The sequence below is a fragment of the Mastacembelus armatus genome, chromosome 4, assembly GCF_900324485.2.
Source record: "Mastacembelus armatus chromosome 4, fMasArm1.2, whole genome shotgun sequence".
Taxonomy (NCBI): Eukaryota; Metazoa; Chordata; class Actinopteri; order Synbranchiformes; family Mastacembelidae; genus Mastacembelus; species Mastacembelus armatus.
The window spans coordinates 6130776-6153587 of NC_046636.1; the positions used below are offsets into that span (position 1 = coordinate 6130776).

General features: G+C 39.3%; 1 protein-coding gene across 2 annotated transcripts in view; it reads left to right on the plus strand.

Moving 5' to 3' along the window:
* Positions 1-22812, plus strand: part of raver2 (ribonucleoprotein, PTB-binding 2) — a 60931-nt gene that overhangs the window by 11910 nt on the left and 26209 nt on the right. For both annotated transcript variants that reach the window (XM_026323464.1, XM_026323465.1), the window contains exons 3-4: positions 20968-21275; positions 22052-22216. In XM_026323464.1, coding sequence (XP_026179249.1) covers positions 20968-21275; positions 22052-22216 — 473 coding nt within the window. The remainder of the gene's footprint in view (positions 1-20967; positions 21276-22051; positions 22217-22812) is intronic.

The window sequence follows — 22812 nt, forward strand, 5'->3', positions numbered from 1 at the left end:
TGCCCTTAACCTTTACCATCATAACAAAATGCCTGATTGCAATTTTACCTTTGACCATGACGTAAATCTAATAATTATAGCTAAATGTAAAACAGGTCTTTGAGGAAGTGAGAACTTCAACAGCACTCCATTGCAAATACCTAAACATACAGACCAGTTATCCCAATCTTGTATTTATAGTTATATTGAAAGTAGTGATATTTTACAGTGTGGATTATTTAGTATAGTGCAGAGATGACATCAGGGTCAGGATGATGGATAGTTGGATAATTTTGTCTTTGACACTAGTAACTGCATCCCAGCTTATTCAGTGTCAAAATTTTATAGATTTCTGCAAAAATATTTATTTTTAAAATACTGTGGCTTCTTTTCAGCACAGTAGGCTTAGGACCACACAGGGATTTTGTAGACAGTTACCTACAGTATAAAAAAGTCTCTTGGCAGAGTATAATACTGGCACAGAAAATGAGTATTGCAAAGTATAGTGTTCCATCTTTTAATGACTGTTTCATAAGAGAGTTTCTCATGCTGTACTTTTAGTAAAGCCCTTTGAGGGAAATTTGTAATATTGGCTAGACTTGGCTTCCACATTGACCTTGGGGTTTTTCATTTATGGATTTTGAGCCATAATCTTTGCTAAGGGGCATCAAAATGTCTTTAACCACATCTCTTAGAGTTGAAGTTTGCAAAATAATCTCCTTGTCAGAATGGATGGCTTTTGCAGTGACATGTACTTAAACAGGCTAGCTGGCTGGCAGAATCACTGACGGGTGATTTGAGTAGTAGGAGACCAGCAAGACGTCTCAATGATTGGTTGAATTCATGTGTTTATAAAATAAGAGGTTTTTAAGGCACTTCAGTGGCACCTTTGTGCTTGAGTTAAAATTGATTGAATTTACACAGCAAAATATGGTTACAGTCTGCACAAATCAAATACATTTATGCAGATATTCATTTCCACACAGTAATTTTAAACTCAGCTGTGTACCTAAATTAACTCTTAACCATGTTTCCGACACATTTCTGATTGTAGTTTTAACCCTAAACTAAATTCTCTGTAAATTAGGCCCTTTATATGAGTGATTAAACTGAGTTTAGTTTAGGTGATAGTGGGTTTTCCCTTGAGTACATTTGGTCCTCATAAGTCTGGAAATAAAGGAACACACACACAGAGCAGACCCCCTACCCCTTGAATGTGTCCCTTTCCAGGGAAGTCTTATATAGTGCCTATATTTAGACCATGCACTCAGCCAAGCACCTGAAACATAATGCTTTTAGAAAGTAGAGGAGAGCTGTAAACAGCTGAGATATCAAAGCGCCAGCCTGTCCAAAAGGTTAATGGTGTGTCAGACCAAATGAGAGCCAACATGAAACATGGGCCCTCATCGGACCAGCAGCCACAGTACTCTACTAATTAGGCTGTTGCAGTGGTGTTGGATATTGGGCTCTGATGTACTAAGGTGGGTGGAGTGGGATGAGAAATACGGCATCATGAACATCAGGGTCTGTTTAAGACGAAATATATATATATATATTTTTTTTTTCCATAAGAAACATAGGTGACGCTGGTGATGCACCACTGTCTTATCTTTTTGTTTCTTATTTTCTCTGTGTCAGTTAATCGTTATCTGTGCCTCACTCATTTCCTCTGACACTGGCGCCAACACTGCTTTTGTTTCTTCTCTCTTCCTTCTTTGGTGAAGTAGCACTTGGTTCATTTCAAGGACTTTTTTTCAGCAGTTTGACAACATAATGTGGTAACATCAGGGAGTGTCAGTACTGGCTGTTGAATTAAGTAGAACAATGCTTTGAGCAGTCTTTACATATATTATACATAGGTTCTCTTCACTTCTATAGAGGGGGACAGTAACACAGACGGATGTAGCTGTTTTAGTTCTTGATTTATTCCTGCATATGGAAAATGCGTGACTTTCTGTGTAGCCATGCTCCTGATGTCAACAAACCGCTCATTAACTCTTTCACCCTGTTAAAGTGAGTAGTAATGTGATTTAAGTAGAATACAGCCTGAGTAAGCAGGGTGGACACTGTTCTCTGAGCTGGTGTAAGTGTGTACGTGTGTATGTGTTCAGGAAGATCCTAGTCTGCACTGACCTAAAACATTTGCAGCTTTTCGCTTTGTGTGTGCATGTGCGCATGCTTAAAGGGTGCATATTTTGGATTGGTCTGGTAACCCCCTGGCTTGTCGCCTTTTCAGTTTCCCTAAATACACACTCCATCCAGCCTCTGCTCCTGTAGTCTTATAATTGATGTAAGTTTGTGCTGATGCACACCTGCCTGTGTTAAATGCATATTATAACTAATGTACAGCTTTGTTTTTGTGTGTTTCATGGGGAGATAAGTGTTGATCGTGGTGTGTGTATGTGTGAGTGATTGTGTGAGAGAGACACGACAGTCGGCTTAAACTTGCCAGCTATTGGATCAGTTTTCATGGCAGCTGGGTATCTTCACCCCAAGTGTTTACAGTCTGACTCAACCTTTCCTTCTTCTCCACGTGTCTCTGTCTCCACCTTTACAGTCTCTCCAGTCTCAAAGCTTAAGATTTTCCTCTTTCTGTCTTAGCCACCATGCAGCAGCTAGAAAACATATAGCACTCTGAAACTACTTTAAATTAATAAGTTTAGATAATTTAAGCCTCTTAAAGCTCAGACCCTCAGCAGTGTTCATAACACAATTGACATTTTTTTTTTTTTTTTTTTTTACCCAAAGGGAAAGGTGCCAGCAGTACATGCAGAGCTTCTGTTTGTATTTCACTGTGGAGATTCACTGTATTAGTCTTGACAGTTTCCATTCGAGTGAGGTGATTTTCATTAGTGAGGTTTAATCTTGTGAAACAGAAATGTCCTGTTAAGTGTGAATGTGAGAGCATAACTATGCTACATTGTTGATTTGTTACTTTCATGTCTAAGGCCTTACTAGACCTCTTCTTTTCTGCTCCTTGAAAGTGGAAGGGAATGTGTTTTTGTTTTTTTTTTTGTTTGTTTTGCTAGTTTTTTGTTTTTTTTTTAGCAAAACATTTTTCCATGTGCTCACTGTTAAGGTGCTTCTGAGCTGCACTGAACAAGATCATTTATGAATCGCAGTGTGTGCACTAACTAGACACCCTTTTCTTTTTTGTTAGTGAGATGACACTGGAGAGTTGGAAATGTGGGCTTTGTTGAGCAGACCATAGTCTGGGTTTCTTTTGTTCAGTAGCACTTGATAAAGTCTTCCTCAAAGTCATTGGCCAAAGCATGTGTTTTAATATGTAGGGTTTTCTCTTCATATGCTATAAATTATGGGCAGCATGATTGTTACATATATTAAATTCCATTTCATATGGGATTATAAATGTCATGAAAAGTCTCACGTTTAACTTTGTGGAGCATGCTTCTCTATTTTGTAGACACCCATGTACCTGGGAATATGATCAAAAAGCTTGTCATGTTTCAACTTTTCAAAAAGAATGATCAAATAAGTCTTTTACAGGAAACTATTATTACATTGAACGCAGGTAAAACAGAAACTAATGCAGCAGGAACTGTGGTGGGACTAAAGCTGTTTACATCAGTAGGTGGTTTGAGTGTTTTTAACATTATAGAAATCATTCTGGTGCAAGTTGGAGTCAAAAGGTCTTGTTTAGCAGTATTCCTGGGGCAAACTCAGTTGTAAATGAACTGGGCCAAGTCAAATTTTCAGTTTCAGGCCCATGCAGGTGAGACTTTGGCTTACTGTATCAATAGGTGGTGAAAGTGAGACAAGGATGGACAGAGAGGACATACAGTGGGTACGGAAAGTATTCAGACCCCTTTAAATTTTTCACTCTTTGTGTCATTGCAGCCATTTGCCAAAATCCAAAAAGTTCATTTTATTTCTCATTAATGTACACTCAGCACCCCATCTTGACAGAAAAAAACAGAAATGTAGAAATTTTTGCAAATTTATTAAAAAAGAAAAACTGAAATATCACATGGTCATAAGTATTCAGACCCTGTGCTCAGTATTGAGTAGAAGCACCCTTTGGAGCTAGTACAGCCATGAGTCTTCTTGGGAATGATGCAATACGTTTTTCACACCTGGATTTGGGGATCCTCTGCCATTCTTCCTTGCAGATCTTCTCCAGTTCTGTCAGGTTGGATGGTGAACGTTGGTGGACAGCCATTTTCAGGTCTCTCCAGAGATGCTCAATTGGGTTTAGGTCAGGGCTCTGGCTGGGCCAGTCAAGAACGGTCACAGAGTTGTTCCGAAGCCACTCCTTTGTTATTTTAGCTGTGTGCTTAGGGTCATTGTCCTGTTGAAAGGTGAACCTTCGGCCCAGTCTGAGGTCCTGAGCACTCTGGAAGAGGTTTTCTTCCAGGATATCTCTGTACTTGGCTACATTCATCTTTCCTTCAATTGCAACCAGTCGTCCTGTCCCTGCAGCTGAAAAACACCCCCACAACATGATGCTCCCACCACCATGTTTCACTGTAGGGATTGTATTGGGCAGGTGATGAGCAGTGCCTGGTTTTCTCCACACATACCCCTTAGAATTAACACCAAAAAGTTCAATCTTGGTCTCATCAGACCAGAGAATCTTATTTCTCATAGTCTGGGAGTCCTTCATGTGTTTTTTTGGCAAACTCTATGCAGGCTTTCATGTATCTTGCACTGAGGAGAGGCTTCCGTCGGCACACTCTGCCATAAAGCCCCGACTGGTGGAGGGCTGCAGTGATAGTTGACTTTGTGGAACTTTCTCCCATCTCCCTACTGCATCTCTGGAGCTCAGCCACAGTGATCTTTGGGTTCTTCTTTACCTCTCTCACCAAGGCTCTTCTCCCACGATTGCTCAGTTTGGCTGGACGGCCAGGTCTAGGAAGAGTTCTGGCCGTCCCAAACGTTTTCCATTTGAGGATTATGGAGGCCACTGTGCTCTTAGGAACCTTGAGTGCTGCAGAAATTCTTTTGTAACCTTGGACAGATCTGTGCCTTGCCACAATTCTGTCTCTAAGCTCCTTGGGCAGTTCCTTCGACCTCATGATTCTCATTTGCTCTGACATGCACTGTGAGCTGTAAGGTCTTATATAGACAGGTGTGTGCCTTTCCTAATCAAGTCCAATCAGTTTAATTAAACACAGCTGGACTCCAATGAAGGAGCAGAACCATCTCAAGGAGGATCAGAAGAAATGGACAGCATGTGAGTTAAATATGAGTGTCACTGCAAAGGGTGTGAATACTTATGACCATGTGATATTTCAGTTTTTCTTTTTTAATAAATTTGCAAAAATTTCTACATTTCTGTTTTTTTTCTGTCAAGATGGGGTGCTGAGTGTACATTAATGAGAAATAAAATGAACTTTTTGGATTTTGGCAAATGGCTGCAATGACACAAAGAGTGAAAAATTTAAAGGGGTCTGAATACTTTCCGTACCCACTGTAATAAATCCCAGCTCATTTTGTTTTCTGAACTCTCAGCAGAGACTTATTCATGAAGCAGCTTTAGCCCAGCCATGTAATCTGTTCATCTGTCTTTTAGGGAAAGTAGCTAGCTTTGATGTAATGGGTTCAGCTCTAACAATGGAGGTTATCAACCAGTTCATGGGTTCACTCACATCTCCCTGAAAAAATGTTTCATTTTTTATGAAATATAATTACTTGCCTACTAATCATGCTGCCTGCTGGTTGATGATCTTTCATCATATTTGAACTGAACTGAACACTTCTTAGAATTCACACCTCTCATAAAATGTGATTTTTAATACAGAAAGTATTGAGCCCTGTTACACATTCAGATCACAATTTTCAGAGACAAAATTGGTTGTTTTTTTTTTTTGTCATTTTGATGCAGAACACAGCTGTTATCAGTCAAATAACCTAAAACATGAAATTGGTTTTATATTGCTATTATACATCTTTCAGTTTTCATTTTCAGCCCCAGAGCTCTGTAATGAACACACAATGAAATATTAATCATGCTAGAGCTTCCTTTGTAAATTATTTATTTATTTATTTATTTTGCATTTTCACAGAAAGCTATTGTCAACAAAGAAAAAATGTTTTGTAGTGGCAGTATAGATTTTTCAAAAATACTCAGTTATTTCTAAACAAAACCATACTTTCATCAAAGCATCAGTGCTACACAATGAGCTAAAATAAAATAGCTCTGTCAAAGAAACTTGAAGTAGAGTAGATGTGCCTCCACACACAGGTTAAAAGCCACATTTAAAAGACAGACACTGCAACATGGACATTTGTTCACCAGGTTGTCCATAGTCCAGTCATTTTTCATTATCTCCACACATCAATTCTGGTATTTAAGAAAACTGCATGGGTCAGGCTCCGCTGCTGAGGTAGAGATCAAAAATGGCATCACTCCTCTGGGGAACAGAGGACAGCTATGTACTTTGTGTGTGGACATTTTTATAATTGGTGTGAAATGCAGCCATATTCCCTAAGCTGAGTGTTTGACATATGCAGACAGAAACACAGTCAACCATGCACAATTTAGTTTGATTGCATCGTCACTTGGGAGGGTGAAAATCTTTGTCTTTGCCTAATTTGAGTTTTGGAACTCCATTATACAGCTGAGAGGCTTGGGGCTCCTATTGTTACGCCTCTTTTTATTGTTACACCTCTTCTTATTGGTACAAGTGGCATCATGGCCCAGTGTTCATGCTCTTTTGTCAAAGTCCAGTCTTGTGGTTTTGTGCTATATCCTTTTCATTGTCTAACCAGTAACTGAAACACCAGTTTTCACAGATGATCCTTGTTCCAGTACCACCCCTCTGTTTTTCAGTGCATACTTGTGTAATGGCTAATTGTACATGGCGTCATTTTTCAAGCATGGCAGCTGTGCCTTCTGTTATTGATAGTATGGCTCTTTCTGTACTTCTTCACCATTACTACAGCTGCGTTTCAGCTTATGTTTAGTAGCTTTTGTTAGTTATTTGTTCAGGTAATTCTTTACCATATGGAGCTGTGTTACATTAGACACAACACAGGCCAGAACTGAAAAAGCCAGTATGGAATCAATTTTGTTACAGTACAGTATGTTCACTATTGTTGCAGTGATGTTGTACTTTGAAGCCCATGGGTTTTTTTTTTTTTTTGTACTTAGGCTGTGAAATGGTTACTAAAAATCAAGTATCATTATGGGTGTAGACTGTTTGGCAGTCATATCCATTTAAAGTTAGATGTAAACACAGTAAAGTGTCAGAAGATTGAAGTTTTCTGAAAGGTTTGTGAAGCCTCTTAAATGTTAATTACACTGAATGCAACTGCTTTTTTTTTTTTTTTTTTGGTCTGTAATAACAGATATTATCATGATCTTTTTTTGTCTTCTGTCTTATAATCCTCTGAGGTGTTTTTGACATTGTTAGCATGGTACTGTAAGTAGTCAGTGGAACCTCCTTTGGCCCATTCTCATCCTCTGCTCTAATTGAAATGTACTGCTCAGTTTTGGCATGCGTCTGCACCTCATGACAGTATGAGTTCACTGAGCCAGCCTCCACTGTTGGACTTATTAGGTCATACTGATGGTAGTGTTTACATTCATGTGTCTGTAGTATGTCTTCCAGTGCATATATCTGTGTTAACCATTGTGTTTAAGCGCGTCCCACTATGTGCATGTATCTCAGTGTCTCCATCTGTGGCTTTGCTTCGGGCTGTTACCTCAGCTCTTTGGTTAATGATGGTTTTTCCCTTGAATGCCCACCCTCCCAACACTCACATATAAAACATATAAGCAGACTATCTGCTGCCTCTGTTGCTTCCTTCTTTGTCCTTCCTCCTCCTTTTTTTTTTTTTTTTTTTTTTTTTATATAAACTGAACACATCTTTGCCAAGACAGACTCCTAAAAATATGTAATCCTCTCACTGTGCTTTACTACCTCCAGCCTCTCATTTTCTCCTTTCCATACTTTTTTCTTTCCATGTGGTCTTCTCTTACCATTGGCAAATTACAGGCACTTGAGCAGCAGCTTGTTACCCTGCACACGGCCCATTTTCACAAACTTAAGCATCCATCAATGTCAGTGTCCATGATCACATTGCTACCTTGTGGCATTACCAGCACTGGATAAAATCTCATTATTGGAGCAGATTACGATTTGGCTACAAATGTGGCTTATTCAGATTCCAGCTCTGATGATGTTTAATTTAAATTTTAGGTTTCATGTCCAAAATGTTTCAATTCACCTGTTGCCAGAGGGCTCTGATAAATGGTGCTGTGTGTGTTTATTAAATTTGCCTGACAATGTGCATATTTAATCTTAATGCATTTCTCCCTTGGTCTTTATCATCAAGCCAAATGAAATTCATATGTAAATACGGAGCCTAATGAGTTTAATTATTTAATTCTCATTTTGAGCTTCTATCTTATGTGATCCATATCTACTGCCAATCATTTTAGTGGCCTCACTAAAATGTTGATCTCAAAACCCTTTAAAATGCTGAGCAGGAATTTTACTTCTTAAAAAGAAATATTTGATATAGAAGATATTTGAGGTTTGTTTTGGATGGTGGCCTCAATCCATTTCTGACCTGAAACCACAATCAGGTAGTCACAGTGGCAGGCCAGCAGCTCGACAGGCACACAGACTAACACGTTTACATATGTACACACAGACAGGCATAAGAATCTGCCTGCCATCCTGTTAGGAATCTGCAGCCATCAGAACATTTATCAAAACAATCAGCCCACCAACCAGCCACAGTGAGCCAGGCGCTACAGCGCGTCACCACCAGTTCAGAGTTATGTGCACTAACTTGGCAGCGGAATGAGGGATCCAGGAATACAATACTCAGGGTTATCCTGGGAATCCCTACTTTTCAACAGAGGCCTTTGTGTTCGTCGATTCACTGTCCAGTAATGAAGACAACACAGGTTGGCAAAACGCTTATTGGCCTGTCGCCCCGTCCCTTTGTGTGTGTGACAGTGTGGATAAACTACAAAAACACACAAGCCAAGGGACAAATGTGAACTCAGTGACATGTCCTACACTCTCAGAAAGTAACACCATCCGTCATATAAATTATTTAAATGGCACATTGAAAACAGCCATTAAAATCGTTGTCCTTTTTTTTTTTCTGCCTTCTTGTGTTTTTGTTTTTGTGGTTTATTGTGTTTTTCTGTTCTGTTTTGCTAACGATGCTGCTGCATAGAAAGTTCATTAGTTGTGCTGTTAGTTGTTTGTGATGTCTGGAAGGGTTCATTTACTTTACAAGTAAAACATGGAAGTTGACGGTCAAAATAATGGCTTTGGTTCACTGCCTGGGGTTTCTGCTGAGAAACAAACTCATTATATGCAGCACAATGGTAATGTATTGGAGCCAGTTCCAAATATATGTGATTCATCAGGTTATTAATTGTGGTGCCAGTGTCTGCTGATTTCCTGCTGAATTCTTTGGAATGACTTCATTGTGGAAATTTTAGGCTCAGTGCACTTTAACATTGGTGGTTATACATGTCTTATAACACATGTACATTAATACTGTCAACAGTTTGTGGCTAAAAGGACATTAGTGGAACAACAAAATGTGATCCGCAAAAATGATTTGTAATTGTGTCTAAATATGTTGAAGGGTTTGCTGAAGAAATAAGTGTGTGCCATTTGTCTCCAGGGCCTAAACAGGTTTCTTCTTGCTGTACTATGAGAGGAATTAGACTTTAGGAAGTATGTGAATCAGTGAAATCTAACCAATACTCTCAAAATCATAACAAGCAATGTTTCTCTTAATATTTGGAGCTGCAGAAAGGATATGAAAAGTATTTTCCTGTTATCCTGGAATAAAATTCAACCTAAGTGCCTCTATTCATAGACTTCGTTCTTTTTTTTTCCTTTTTTTTTTTTTTTTAACAGATGCCTGAATTTCAGGCATTGAAATTTTAAGTTCTAAAAACTATATTCTCACTTCACAGAACAAAACGATTTTATGTGACCAGTATGCTAAAGAGTTCTGAGCATTTGTACAATGACTTGAGCTTTAGTGCACATTAAGAGCAATTATTCAGATTAGCATGTTGGTAATTGGAGTTGAGGATTTGGCTCTTTAGTAGAGCAAAGCCTGTGTCTCTGTGTGTGTGTTTGGTGTTGTTCTCACAAGACTGCACAGCACTAGCTCACAGAGCCATTATAAGTCTCAATACTTCTCTTTTTCGTTTTTCACATTATGTTCTCCATCTTCCTGTCTTAAGTGACAGAAGCAAAGTCCATCTAATTGCTTCCCTGGGCAGCAGCTTGTCACTCCTCTTCCTTCTTCTCTTTCTCTCTGAGCCTTTCTCCATCTCTGCACTGCTTCCCTTCCCTCCCTTGTGCTGTTCCTTCCCATTTCTTTCTCCCCCTTGTCATCATCTATCCATCTGTCTTCTTGTGAATCACTAAATGTAAATCAGCATAGGCCACACAATTGTGATGCTGCTGTTACCGTTGTTAATACAACACAGACCCCATTGCCGGACCTCTTGCTCTCAGGCTGACTGAACATGTGAATATGTCATATGGGTGTGTGCTTTCATTTAGTGTGTATCACCAGGGCTCTACCATTTCTCAGACTTTCATTAGAACAAGTGCATTTTGGGTAATGAAGTGATAAGAACCTGCATGCCCACACCTCAGCTTTAAAAATTAACTAGATTCATAAAAAAAAAAAAAAGTCAACAACGGCTGTTTGATGCCGAGAGAGAAGATGACAATTTATTGTTCTTTTCTTTACTGGTTCACACTAAAATTATTGTTGAATGCCTTTGCTTATTCTAAACCAGTTGTCAGTAATGGACCCAATTTTGTAATTTCAAATGTGAAACCATACATACACAAATCGCTGCATCAAGGTTCCTTTATTGTGTATCTATAAGGGCATATATATAACTTTCATTCATGTTTTATATCAAATTGTTTTTCATTCAGTCATTCTAGATGGAGAGATACAGACATATACATCAGAAGAGAGTAGGGATAGGCTCCAGCAGGTCCCTGTAAATAGAAATAAGTGGGGATAGATGATGGATGGATGGATGAATTGATAAAAAATAATTGTGGAATCTTTTTATCTTTGTGAAACTGCAGTGCCGATCACATACAGTCAGTGTATGGTTTCACTCTTTTGGTTGAAGGCTGTGTATGAGTGAAGAGTGTACATGCAAATACACATGTGCACGTGAAATCTCACACACATAACACATCCTCTCAGTCCTGATATGTAAAGTCAGTGTTATCAGGCCCTGACCTTCCTTTCTGTGTTTAAGGGTCACACAAATGCACACAGCAGATAAGAGCTTATGATCACCAGCTGACTACAGAAATACACACAAGCACAGCTGGTCTTGAGTCTTCAGAGTGCATCGAAAGAGGAAGCATACGTGATATGTGTCCCTGAAGTATTGACAGCATATGGTTTTAAACATTTTGGTGTGTGCGTGCGTGCGTGCGTGCGTGCGTGCGTGCGCATTCTACCTGTTGCTTTTGATTACATACTTTTTAAAATGTGTTTTATTTGAATGAGGATGAATATACTATCATTTTATCATTAGCAAAGATTATTCATGTTTGAGAGATTTTCAATGGTGCACAAGGAGGCTTTCACTATTTATTTGTTGATTATGTTGAATCAATAAGTGCTGCAACTAATTATTCTTATTACATTTTTAAATAATCAATTACAAAAAAAAGACAATACTTGGCTTATTCTCTCATTCATGTTTCTTAAACTACAGAACGTTTGTTTTTTAGTTCTGCTAATTGAACAATCACCTAATTCTGTCAGGTGGTGGTGTTTTGGTTCCTTGTGCAGTAACACATTTGTAATTCTCTGGTTGCCAGTTTTATGAAATAAGGTATTTGGTATTATCAGTTCATGTGTGGTATTTGGTTTCATTCAAGACTGAGAGGGAAGAGGGAGAAGGCAGAGCTGAATAAGTACAGCAAGAAAGAAGGAAGAAGAGAAGAATGAGGGTGATGGGAGAAACGCTGAGGGAGTAGGAGGTGGTAGAGTGTGGAGGAAACAAATTGATGGATAGAAGATGAAGTTTAGGACAGACTTACAATCTGTTATTATCTAACTACTAAAAATGGAAACAGTGGGAGGATATGCTAAAAATAAAAATGAGAGAGATGGAGTAATCTGCTGAATGGATCAATAGATGAAGAATTGATGTTTCAGTTGCCGGCAGGAGAGGGATTATATGCATAATTTAAATGCACTACCCGTGTTGTTTCTTGTACTAAAATATTTCCAGTTGCTGACAAACTTTTTCTACTTAGTTGTACTTGCTTTTCATTACTGTTTAATTTGATTCAGATTTGAATCAGTAAGATAAGTAGACACTACTGTTTACTTTCTTTATAGCTATGTTTTCAGTAGGAATGCAAATTTGCAAACTATAAAATTCCATTTAAGCACACAAAACCTAATGTTGTGGATACGTTTAGTGATGCATCCATTTTTAGAGTGAAATGTTTCAAAGAGGGACAGAGTAGCTGAGTGAACAATGTAGCTGTGGGTGGGTTGAGTGGGCGCCTTGTTGAAGAGATGCCGAATGTTAGAAATACTCAGCGGTGCCTCTCATGTATCTCACCCATCCATATCTCCATTTCTCCATCTCTCTGTCCATCTATGCACCCAACAACCTCATTATACTTTACTATCAATATTGAATACTACTGTACTACTACAATTGATAATAACCAAAAAACACTATTATGCTTGATATCCAAGTGTTCCTTACTGCCCCTAAATATTGAAAGCGTTATTTGAAAGTGAGCTTGTTTTTGGCAGCTAGAATACTTTCTAACGTTATTTTTAAGTGCTGGGCAGTGAAAAATAAAAATGATCAATATGCAGTATGATAAGAGGATGAGTAATTTTCAGTAAGTGTGTCTGAAAACAAATACAAGCTGGAAATTGATAGTGGAAAAAAATGAGTGACTGTGAGGACAGATAGAGCCACAAAACTAAAGTTACAAGTTGTGGCAACAAGTCAACATGTCACACATTATCTGATTTGGAAACGATTCAGATTTTTATAAGTGAATAAATGGTCCATTGTCAAATACGTAGGAACCTTCACTGTTGAAGAACACTTTGTTTTAAAATAGTAGTTGAAAAAATAATAGTTTTATTACAAATCAAATCTATTGAACCTGTAAGTATTGAAGTCCTGATGTCCCCTTGGGGACGGTCATGGAAATAACTGCTGGCTGGAGGACTTTTGGGGGATTGATGGATGGAAACTGAGAGAGACAAGGAAAGAAATCAAGAGAAGATGGTGGTGATGGAGTAGAGTGTGTGGGCGGACTGATGTGTAGAAAACAAGGGGCTCAGAGGATGAGAGGAGCACTAGAGAGAGGGTGGAGAAGAGGATACATCTGAAGTGTTTATGCATGTAGATACTGTAGCAGAAACGAGTAAGGTCATAGAGGTGCAATGGATGATCAGGTTTTATTGGTTCTACAGAACAAACAGGCACATTAAAGGCTCTGTTACAGCTGTTTCAGAAGGTGTTTGTGTGTTACATTTGTAGGAATACTCAATGGTGTTTTTGATACAATTTTTCCATTCTTATCCTATTTTTTATCTTGCATTGTTTGTGTTTCAGAGAATGCAAATGTTTGGATGGCCTTTCAGATCAAAACTGATCATCTCAAAGATAGTGTGCTGTGATGTGAGGATTTATACACTTTGCACTTCGGAGGCAAGAAGGTCCTTTGGCGGCTTCATTGTGAGGATGATTCAGTGGAGACTTAGTGCTCTCCATGCTCTCTCTCTGCTCTCTCCCTGTGTGCATGTGAGAGAGATGGAGATATTGATGAATAGACAGAGCAATAGATCCAGAGAGAGCTCATCCTTCCTGGCCTGTTAGTTTGGGTTTAAATTGCAATAATGATGTAATTTCTAAACACCATCCTCAGCTCCCTGGTTTCTCTTATCCACCGTGTATCTCTAAAGCAGCTGTAATATATATGTTGTATGTTTTTTACATGTACTGTGTGTGTTGCAAATATTTCAGGCACTAAAAACACACAGGTAATGCTTAACATAAATGACAGTTTTTCATTTATCAGTTAACTCCATACAAAGAGCAGTAAAGGGAACCAAACCTAGATCAAACCTTCGGTTTGACCTGCACACAGTTTTTCCTGGTACTCTGCAGCACCTTGGATAAGCTGCTGCAGTTGCTGCTTCTGTAGATTTTGGCTGTCACAGTGTTTCTCTCTCTTTATTGCATCCCAGACTGACTCCACACTGCTCAGATCAGGGCTCTGTGGGGGTCAGACCTTCTGTTGTAGGACTCCTGGTTTTTCTTGCCCCGGAAAATAGTTTATGAACTGTAATGGGCACTTTATGGGCTTGTTGTCCTGCACAGTAGGATGCACTATGAATCTAGGATCAATCAGACACCTGATGGTGTTGTATGATAAGAATCTAAAACATCCAAACAGCCTAAAACCTTTTGCACGGTACTGTACATATATATAAATTGATCTTTTTTGTGCAGATGCAAGGCGTCCATATCTGCTGGATTTTCAGCAACCTCCTTAATATTGTAAATGTAAACTCTCATCACTTATACAGTGGGTACGGAAAGTATTCAGACCCCTTTAAATTTTTCACTCTTTGTGTCATTGCAGCCATTTGCCAAAATCCAAAAAGTTCATTTTATTTCTCATTAATGTACACTCAGCACCCCATCTTGCCAGAAAAAAACAGAAATGTAGAAATTTTTGCAAATTTATTAAAAAAGAAAAACTGAAATATCACATGGTCATAAGTATTCACACCCTTTGCAGTGACACTCATATTTAACTCACATGCTGTCCATTTCTTCTGATCCTCCTTGAGATGGTTCTGCTCCTTCATTGGAGTCCAGCTGTGTTTAATTAAACTGATTGGACTTGATTAGGAAAGGCACACACCTGTCTATGTAAGACCTTACAGCTCACAGTGCATGTCAGAGCAAATGAGAATCATGAGGTCGAAGGAACTGCCCAAGGAGCTCAGAGACAGAATTGTGGCAAGGCACAGATCTGGCCAAGGTTACAAAAGAATTTCTGCAGCACTCAAGGTTCCTAAGAGCACAGTGGCCTCCATAATCCTCAAATGGAAAAAGTTTGGGACGACCAGAACTCTTCCTAGACCTGGCCGTCCAGCCAAACTGAACAATCGTGGGAGAAGAGCCTTGGTGAGAGAGGTAAAGAAGGACCCAAAGATCACTGTGGCTGAGCTCCAGAGATGCAGTAGGGAGATGGGAGAAAGTTCCACAAAGTCAACTATCACTGCAGCCCTCCACCTGTCGGGGCTTTATGGCAGAGTGGCCCGACGGAAGCCTCTCCTCAGTGCAAGACACATGAAAGCCTGCATAGAGTTTGCCAAAAAACACATGAAGGACTCCCAGACCATGAGAAATAAGATTCTTTGGTCTGATGAGACCAAGATTGAACTTTTTGGCGTTAATTCTAAGAGGTATGTGTGGAGAAAACCAGGCACTGCTCATCACCTGCCCAATACAATCCCTACAGTGAAACATGGTGGTGGGAGCATCATGTTGTGGGGGTGTTTTTCAGCTGCAGGGACAGGACAACTGGTTGCAACTGAAGGAAAGATGAATCCGGCCAAGTACAGAGATATCCTGGAAGAAAACCTCTTCCAGAGTGCTCAGGACCTCAGACTGGGCCGAAGGTTCACCTTTCAACAGGACAATGACCCTAAGCACACAGCTAAAATAACAAAGGAGTGGCTTCGGAACAACTCTGTGACCGTTCTTGACTGGCCCAGCCAGAGCCCTGACCTAAACCCAGTTGAGCATCTCTGGAGAGACCTGAAAATGGCTGTCCACCAACGTTCACCATCCAACCTGACAGAACTGGAGAAGATCTGCAAGGAAGAATGGCAGAGGATCCCCAAATCCAGGTGTGAAAAACGTATTGCATCATTCCCAAGAAGACTCATGGCTGTACTAGCTCCAAAGGGTGCTTCTACTCAATACTGAGCACAGGGTCTGAATACTTATGACCATGTGATATTTCAGTAGTTCAATGAGAAATAAAATGAACTTTTTGGATTTTGGCAAATGGCTGCAATGACACAAAGAGTGAAAAATTTAAAGGGGTCTGAATACTTTCCGTACCCACTGTATGTTGATGTTAACACTATTTAGATGTTGGAAACTAGTGATCACCATAATTCCAAAATCACATGGATATTTGATGTGCTGCCATTTTCAAATGGCTAATATTAATGGTAATGTTATTCATTTTTGCATAAAACAATGTAATCAATGTTTTGATTGGATGTTTGCACTACGTGAAAGATTACAGTACTGTGGATATTTTACAGAACCATGTGTACAAACTTTAAAGCCAATCGAGTTAACTCAAAATTAACAAAGGTTCATGGTAGTACAAGAGGAAAAGTAAGGGATCAATAAATAGAGTAGAATTAATTGTATGGAAACAATAAATGTCCATACAAAGTTTTATGTCAGTCAGTTTGAGAGTTTTCAGTTTGTACCAAATTTTGCCCTCCCTAGAGCCATCCCTCCATGCCTACAATAAAAATTACATATACTTTTTCCATTCACCAGTCTGTACTTCAGAGGGTTACTAGGCACTTTTAAAGTCTTCATGAAAGCCATCTTAAGACGACAAACATGAAATGAACCAGAGCATTTTTTCTCTCAGGGCCCAGTAAGCTGTTTATTTCCGTGAGTCCCCCTTCTCAACCTGAGACTTTCATCTTGCCTTTAGGGCTGAGATGAAGCAGCAGGGCCACCTTGCACACAGCACGAGGACCAGACCCTTGAGTTTCAGTGGTTCGCTGCGTTGTTTGTAACTCCCCAGTTTTTAATTAGCTCCTTCAACAGGGAATGTGGCAGTGGAATTGCAGCCTTCGAGGTGATCTCAACGGAAGATTTCTTTTCTTTTCCTGTTCCCCTACACACTTTTCATAGGAAGATGGGGAATAATTGACATGTTCAGAAGCAGAGACCCATAATTAAGACGTTGGTCCTTTTGTGGATTTTTTTTTTTTTTTTTTTTTTTTTTTTTAGTGTTTTGTCGTTCTTTTTTTTTTTTTTGTGACAAAGTTCACTTGGTAGCCCATTCAATGCTTGCCAGGCTGTGAATTATAACATTATTTTGTAAGCTATTTAAAAGTCCTGGAGTTCTCCCTTTCACTGCTAGAGAAAGTATTGAACAGAATTTGACGTCAGCCCCCGCTTGTCGGGCTGCACTGTGTCATTAGAGGCAATAGAAAGAGCGAGAGCGCTTTAATATAAAACCCAAACCATATTCTCTCCATCTCCTCGTAATGCCTAATGTTATGTAGCATACTTAGTGGGTTAAAACTAGATTAGGCTCTCAGCTTAGTGTAAGAGATCCATTACAGAGTCTGTGTGTATGTGTTTGAGGTAATTGATTTGGGTTGATGCAGTATCTGAAGACAGACAGAGGCACACAGAAATGGGGATAGAGGAAATGAGACAGGCATGCAACCAATAGAAATCCAGCACTCAGTGTGGAATAAGGTGGGAGTAAAAGGCACAAAAAGACAACCCATGGAGATCAATAGAAATATAGAAGCACTGGAGACACAAATACAGGGCAGCTGATAGATGATGACATAGGGAGGTAGAGATGGATTTTCTAGGAATGGAGCCTGATCTGACCTTGCATTAAAACTTGATGTTCTTTGTGGAAATTCAGAAAGGCCTATGGAGTAGATGTCCCAGTTATTGCTGATTTCAACAGGAGAAAGGAGGATTGTTTGGAATATACTGTACACATGCAGTAATAGTAGTTACTCAGATTGAGTGGTTAGAAAAGTTTCTGATATTTGGTAAAATGGTACATTTTTGCCTAGGCTAGGGTAAATGGAGGAAGAGAATGTATGATTTTTTTGTAAGTTTCATGTTTAATGATGCTCAAAAGGTATCAAATTACTCCTTTAAATGGAGAGCTGAACTTGCTGTCTTAAAATGTCAGCCACAGGGATGTAATCAGTTTTGAGTAATTATAGTTTGGTTTGATTAAAGCACCATTTTTTGGATTAAAACTTAGTCCTCGATTTGGCTGTTTTTGGCTGCGGGTCTCCATCTGATGAGTGGCAGAGACACCAGCTGCCAGTGGTTTAATTTGAGTAATTTAACAAACAATCACTCAGTACTGTGTGAGCCTGGTCCAACTTTAGTGTTAAACTTTCCATTCCCTGTGGGAGCTGACATTTGTTGTTTGTTTGGAATTACATTTGACATTGTGTGAGGTTCTTTTATTGGCGCTACATTGTAGTCAAGGTGTGTGTGTGTGATGATTTAAAGCCCAGAACATTAGGTAGATTGTATGAATCAGCACTTATTTTTATTTTAGCTTTTTCTCTCTCTCTGCTGTTCCTGAGGGTCGTTGTGACAACAGAGCATGGGCACTCGGACACACAGCAGGCTTCAACACAAACACATTAATGCAGATTATGGAGTGTAGGCTGTAAATGACCTGTTGTTTAGAGCTTATTCTGGAATAGCTCAAAGTGCTCAAATGTTCCCACTTTGAGTATAGAAGCAAATAAATATGCATAACTGTTTTGTGTTTTACACTGATGAAGGCATCAAATGGTGCCAGCTACACAGGGGGTCTGTAGTGTCCTTAACACATACCAGCAATGGCAGTTTTTGGCATATAGCCCTATGCTAGTTGTGTATTCACTATTAATATTGTAAATTGTTCAATAACCTGTATCTCCTTGTTTTAGATATTATCCAGGTTTCCAATTAGTCCATTGACTCTTTGATATCTGCTTGAGTAAGGCCATTTAAATACAGACTGCTACTCTCTGTATTTGAGCCTGAAATCTGTTTGGTTTTATTTCTGCACAGTGCTGAATTTTAACATGTCTGCTGGATTTGTCTCTTGTCATTGATAATGGAAGAGAAGAGTTATAAGTGATACTCTGCTTATCATGTACGGTACTGGTTTTCACTTTCAGCTCATCATGGAACACCATTATGGGAACATTTAATAGGATTCTTTAAAAGGATGCTACAAAATTCCTGCCTGCCTCTGCCTTTTATCTGATATCTGTACATAGTTCTTGAAAACAGTCATATTGGAATGTCATATCAGTACAGTATTTAGAAACAGCTCAAGCTAATGCACTATAATACAACAGTCCTGCCATATGATGTGATAATGTTCGGTCAATGTTAGAGATTAATCTGTATGATCATCTTGGAGGTTGTAGTTTGTGCTTTTTTTGAACTGTGTTGCATTATAAATACAGCTATTTCTATTATTTAGTCTATCCTCACTGATATTAAAAAAAACAAAACAAATATCAGCAGCTTGTCGTCATTATGGTAAGAATTTTTTAGATAGCTTTATATGCTTTGGATTCCTGTCTAACGTATTGGCTGGACTGTAATTTGAACAGAATGTCTGTGCTTCTTTTTGGTCAGGATAGGAGTGGGTGAGGGTGGAGCTCTTATAAATTACAGTGGGTTATATTCTGATGGAGCTGGCTGACATAAGGTGTGTCCCTATATTGACAAGACATGTACTGGGCCACAGTCATTAATCCCTATGGGTCAAATGTTTATAGGGTAAATTGCGTCCGTCTTTACTGGAATCTGGACAATCACACACAACATATTTATTTGTTTTGACCAGCTTGAATTGTACTGCGTTACGTCAGTGTTTTCAGCATGGAAAGTTGTTAGTGACTGGTGAATCTTGTGCTATTGTATTGTATTATTAATCAGTAACTTCACTTACTTATTTCCTGTGTGTACTATGTGATGCAAATCAGTGAAACAGTGAACAAAGGTGTTTTAAGAGAAAATGTATCACCATGGTTACAGTGCAGAAGTTGTTTCTCTATCAAATATCATTATTTATATTTGTTTTCCCTGCACTTAGCGACAGCCCTTCTGTGATTTCACATGTGGGGCATGGTTTCATGTTAACAATTCAACTAAATTCTTTGGAAACTTAGGGTGCCAGAAGTCACTGTGGATATTTTAATTTGTTACCAGTGTTGACAATAGTCAGAAGTGAGATCTGCACAATGCTGTTTCACCTTCATACTGTGGACTCTGAGCAGGTCTGCTGTGGCAGCTAAAACACTGGGCTTTACTCAGAACTAACATAAGTTTGGAGAGGTGCCACATGGGCCATTCTCGTGATGTTACAAAGGACTCAATGGATAACCATCCTCAGTGTACCTACATCCTCCATTCCAGTTTTCTCTGTCCAGTTTTGCAATGGTTTCATTTTGGCTGTCCACTTTTACCTCTAGTTTTTAAATTTTACCATACAAGTGTAAACTTTTTAAAACACTCCACTTGTGAACACACATATCCAGGCTTTTAACGGGTTTTTTTGTTAGTAGCGATGTGTTATGATAATAAGGAGCAGAGTTTGCCCAAAGAGGACATTAATTAATATCACAGGCTTAAAAAAGAAACCAGTTATGTTTAATCATTTATAAATGCCATTGTGCTATAACATTAATCAACATTATTGGCTTCTGACATATGTCATGTTGCTGTGTTTAAATGAGATAAGGTATGTATGTATGTGTGTCACAGTGGATTCCCCCTACACAGTGGCTCCCTATTGGCTTTCTAGCTAATGTGTTGTCTTTCTCTCTGTGTATCTGTGGGTCTGTTTTTATGACTGTCTGTCCGTCTGTCTTTTGGTTGGCCATGCTCAAATTTTCTCTTTTATTCCTTAATGCTTTTTGTCGCTTTTCCACATTTGGCCTGTCATTTGCTCTCTTTTCTTTTCCTGTGAGTTGTTGTGTGCATGTTCTTTGACTGTGTGTCTCTCTCTTTGACTCTGTGTTTTCCATGAGCTGCTTTCTGCCTGTTTTTGAATGTCTGCTTTAAATGTATGTTTGTGTCTTTCACACATCCCCGTCCATTTATGTCTGTGCATCTCTTTCTTTGTCTGTTCTTGTCCTTGTCTTTTCCCCTTGTCTCTGTCCCCATAATGTCCCCTCCTCCAGCCTTTGTGACTTTGCTGAACGGGGACCAGGCTCAGGATGCCATCCGCTCCCTCCATCACAGCACTGTCCGGGGACGCTTGATCAACGTCACCTTGCAGCCCACCGACTCCCTGCTCTGCCTCACCAACCTGCCCCACACCTTCACTGCCCAGCAGTTTGAGGAGCTGGTGCGCTCTTATGGAAACATCGAGCGTTCTTTCCTGGTCTACAGTGAGCTTACAGGCCACTCCAAAGGATATGGGTTTGTTGAATACATGAAGAAGGACTCGGCTTCACGGGCCCGCTCTGAGCTGCTGGGCCGACCACTGGTACGTTACAGTAGCTGTTTAGTGACCCAGAAAATAAATCTAAGCAAAATGATCTTAATGAAAGTACAAAAGATGCATTTTGTTATTTATGGTCTCCAGGAATCCATTTATATATAGTATGCAGAGTACCTATAAAAAGTATTGTTACTGTTACAAATTGTATTTGCTATATACTGCATACCTTGAAAAGTTGTCGATTTTGCTTGATTAGATAAGATTTTTGTTTTATTCATTTTCTGCTGCAGTACCCGCTTAAACAACTTGGTCTAAATGTCTTTGACTGCCAGCCAATAACAAAGCACACATATTACATATTGACAATGTTAGTCGTCATCATGAGTAAAACTGGAGACTATCCTGTCTCAAATGATTCATCTTAGTTTTCAGTCACATCCTCACATTGAGTTGTATACTCAGCTGAAGCTTCACATCAGTTGTGGTTAACCGAAAGAGGCAATAAAGGGTGGGACTTATAATCAATCCAAACACAGGATCTACCAGTTGACTTTAGTATGCATTTTGTAAAATGGAGAGAAGAAAATGAAAAGGAGGAGAAAAAAAAGTCTCCCTGTTATGTTATCTCACTGAAATAGGTTACAAGTACTTTAAATTTGACCTCAGAGTTGATGTGCTCAAGCAATGAATGAAAAAATGTAAGATGCAGGTGAAGCCACATTTGCCAATATTGTATCTTGCCTTTATAATAAATGCAGAATGGAGAGGTTGTTTAAGATCTAAGATTAGGAGTGTGAAGTTAATCTTAGAAATCTGTGCAGGGCGATCGTACACTGATGGTGCAATGGATGGACGTCAACCAGCTGAGTCAGGAGGAAAACCTGCACTCCAAGTGTCTCTGTGTGGACCGACTGCCACTTGATCTCTGTGACTCCGAAGAACTGACCCAGCTCTTCTCTGAAACCTACAAACCTGTCTTCTGCCAGGTGAGTTTCTATTGCTCTATGCATGCATGAGCCTAGTGTTACGTTGTGGGGACCAAATGCTGGTCATGCTGGATATGTAAATCACTGAATTTTGTCCAGAGCTTTACCCTTTACCCTAATCAAGTTTAAGGTTAGGGTAAAGGTAAATTGGGGTTTGTCATGTAGTAGGTATGGTTACAGCTAGGGTTAATTTCCAGTGTGAGGTCCCTTCAAGTAATGAAAACAAGTGTGTGAGAGAGTACAGAAAGTCCTTCATTTTAAGTTTCATGGTGTGTTGAAAGTGGGCAGACTCCATATGATGTGACAGGCGATTCAGCAAGTTTAATAACAACCTAACAACCAATGTGACGAAGCTTTTCATTTCATACATTGCACAAGCAAAATTATGTATTTAAGGTGCCACGACTCATTGAACATGTCTCTGCTGTGAACCCAATGTTTACGTTTCACATTTTCTCAGAGCCTCATAGTGCAGGGGTTGTAGAGAAAATGGCTTTCATTGATAAGGAGATGAGACGATAAGATGATATAAACTTTATTAATCCCCGAACGGAAATTCATGATGTCCAGTGTAACTCCTGTGAAGGATCTGTGCT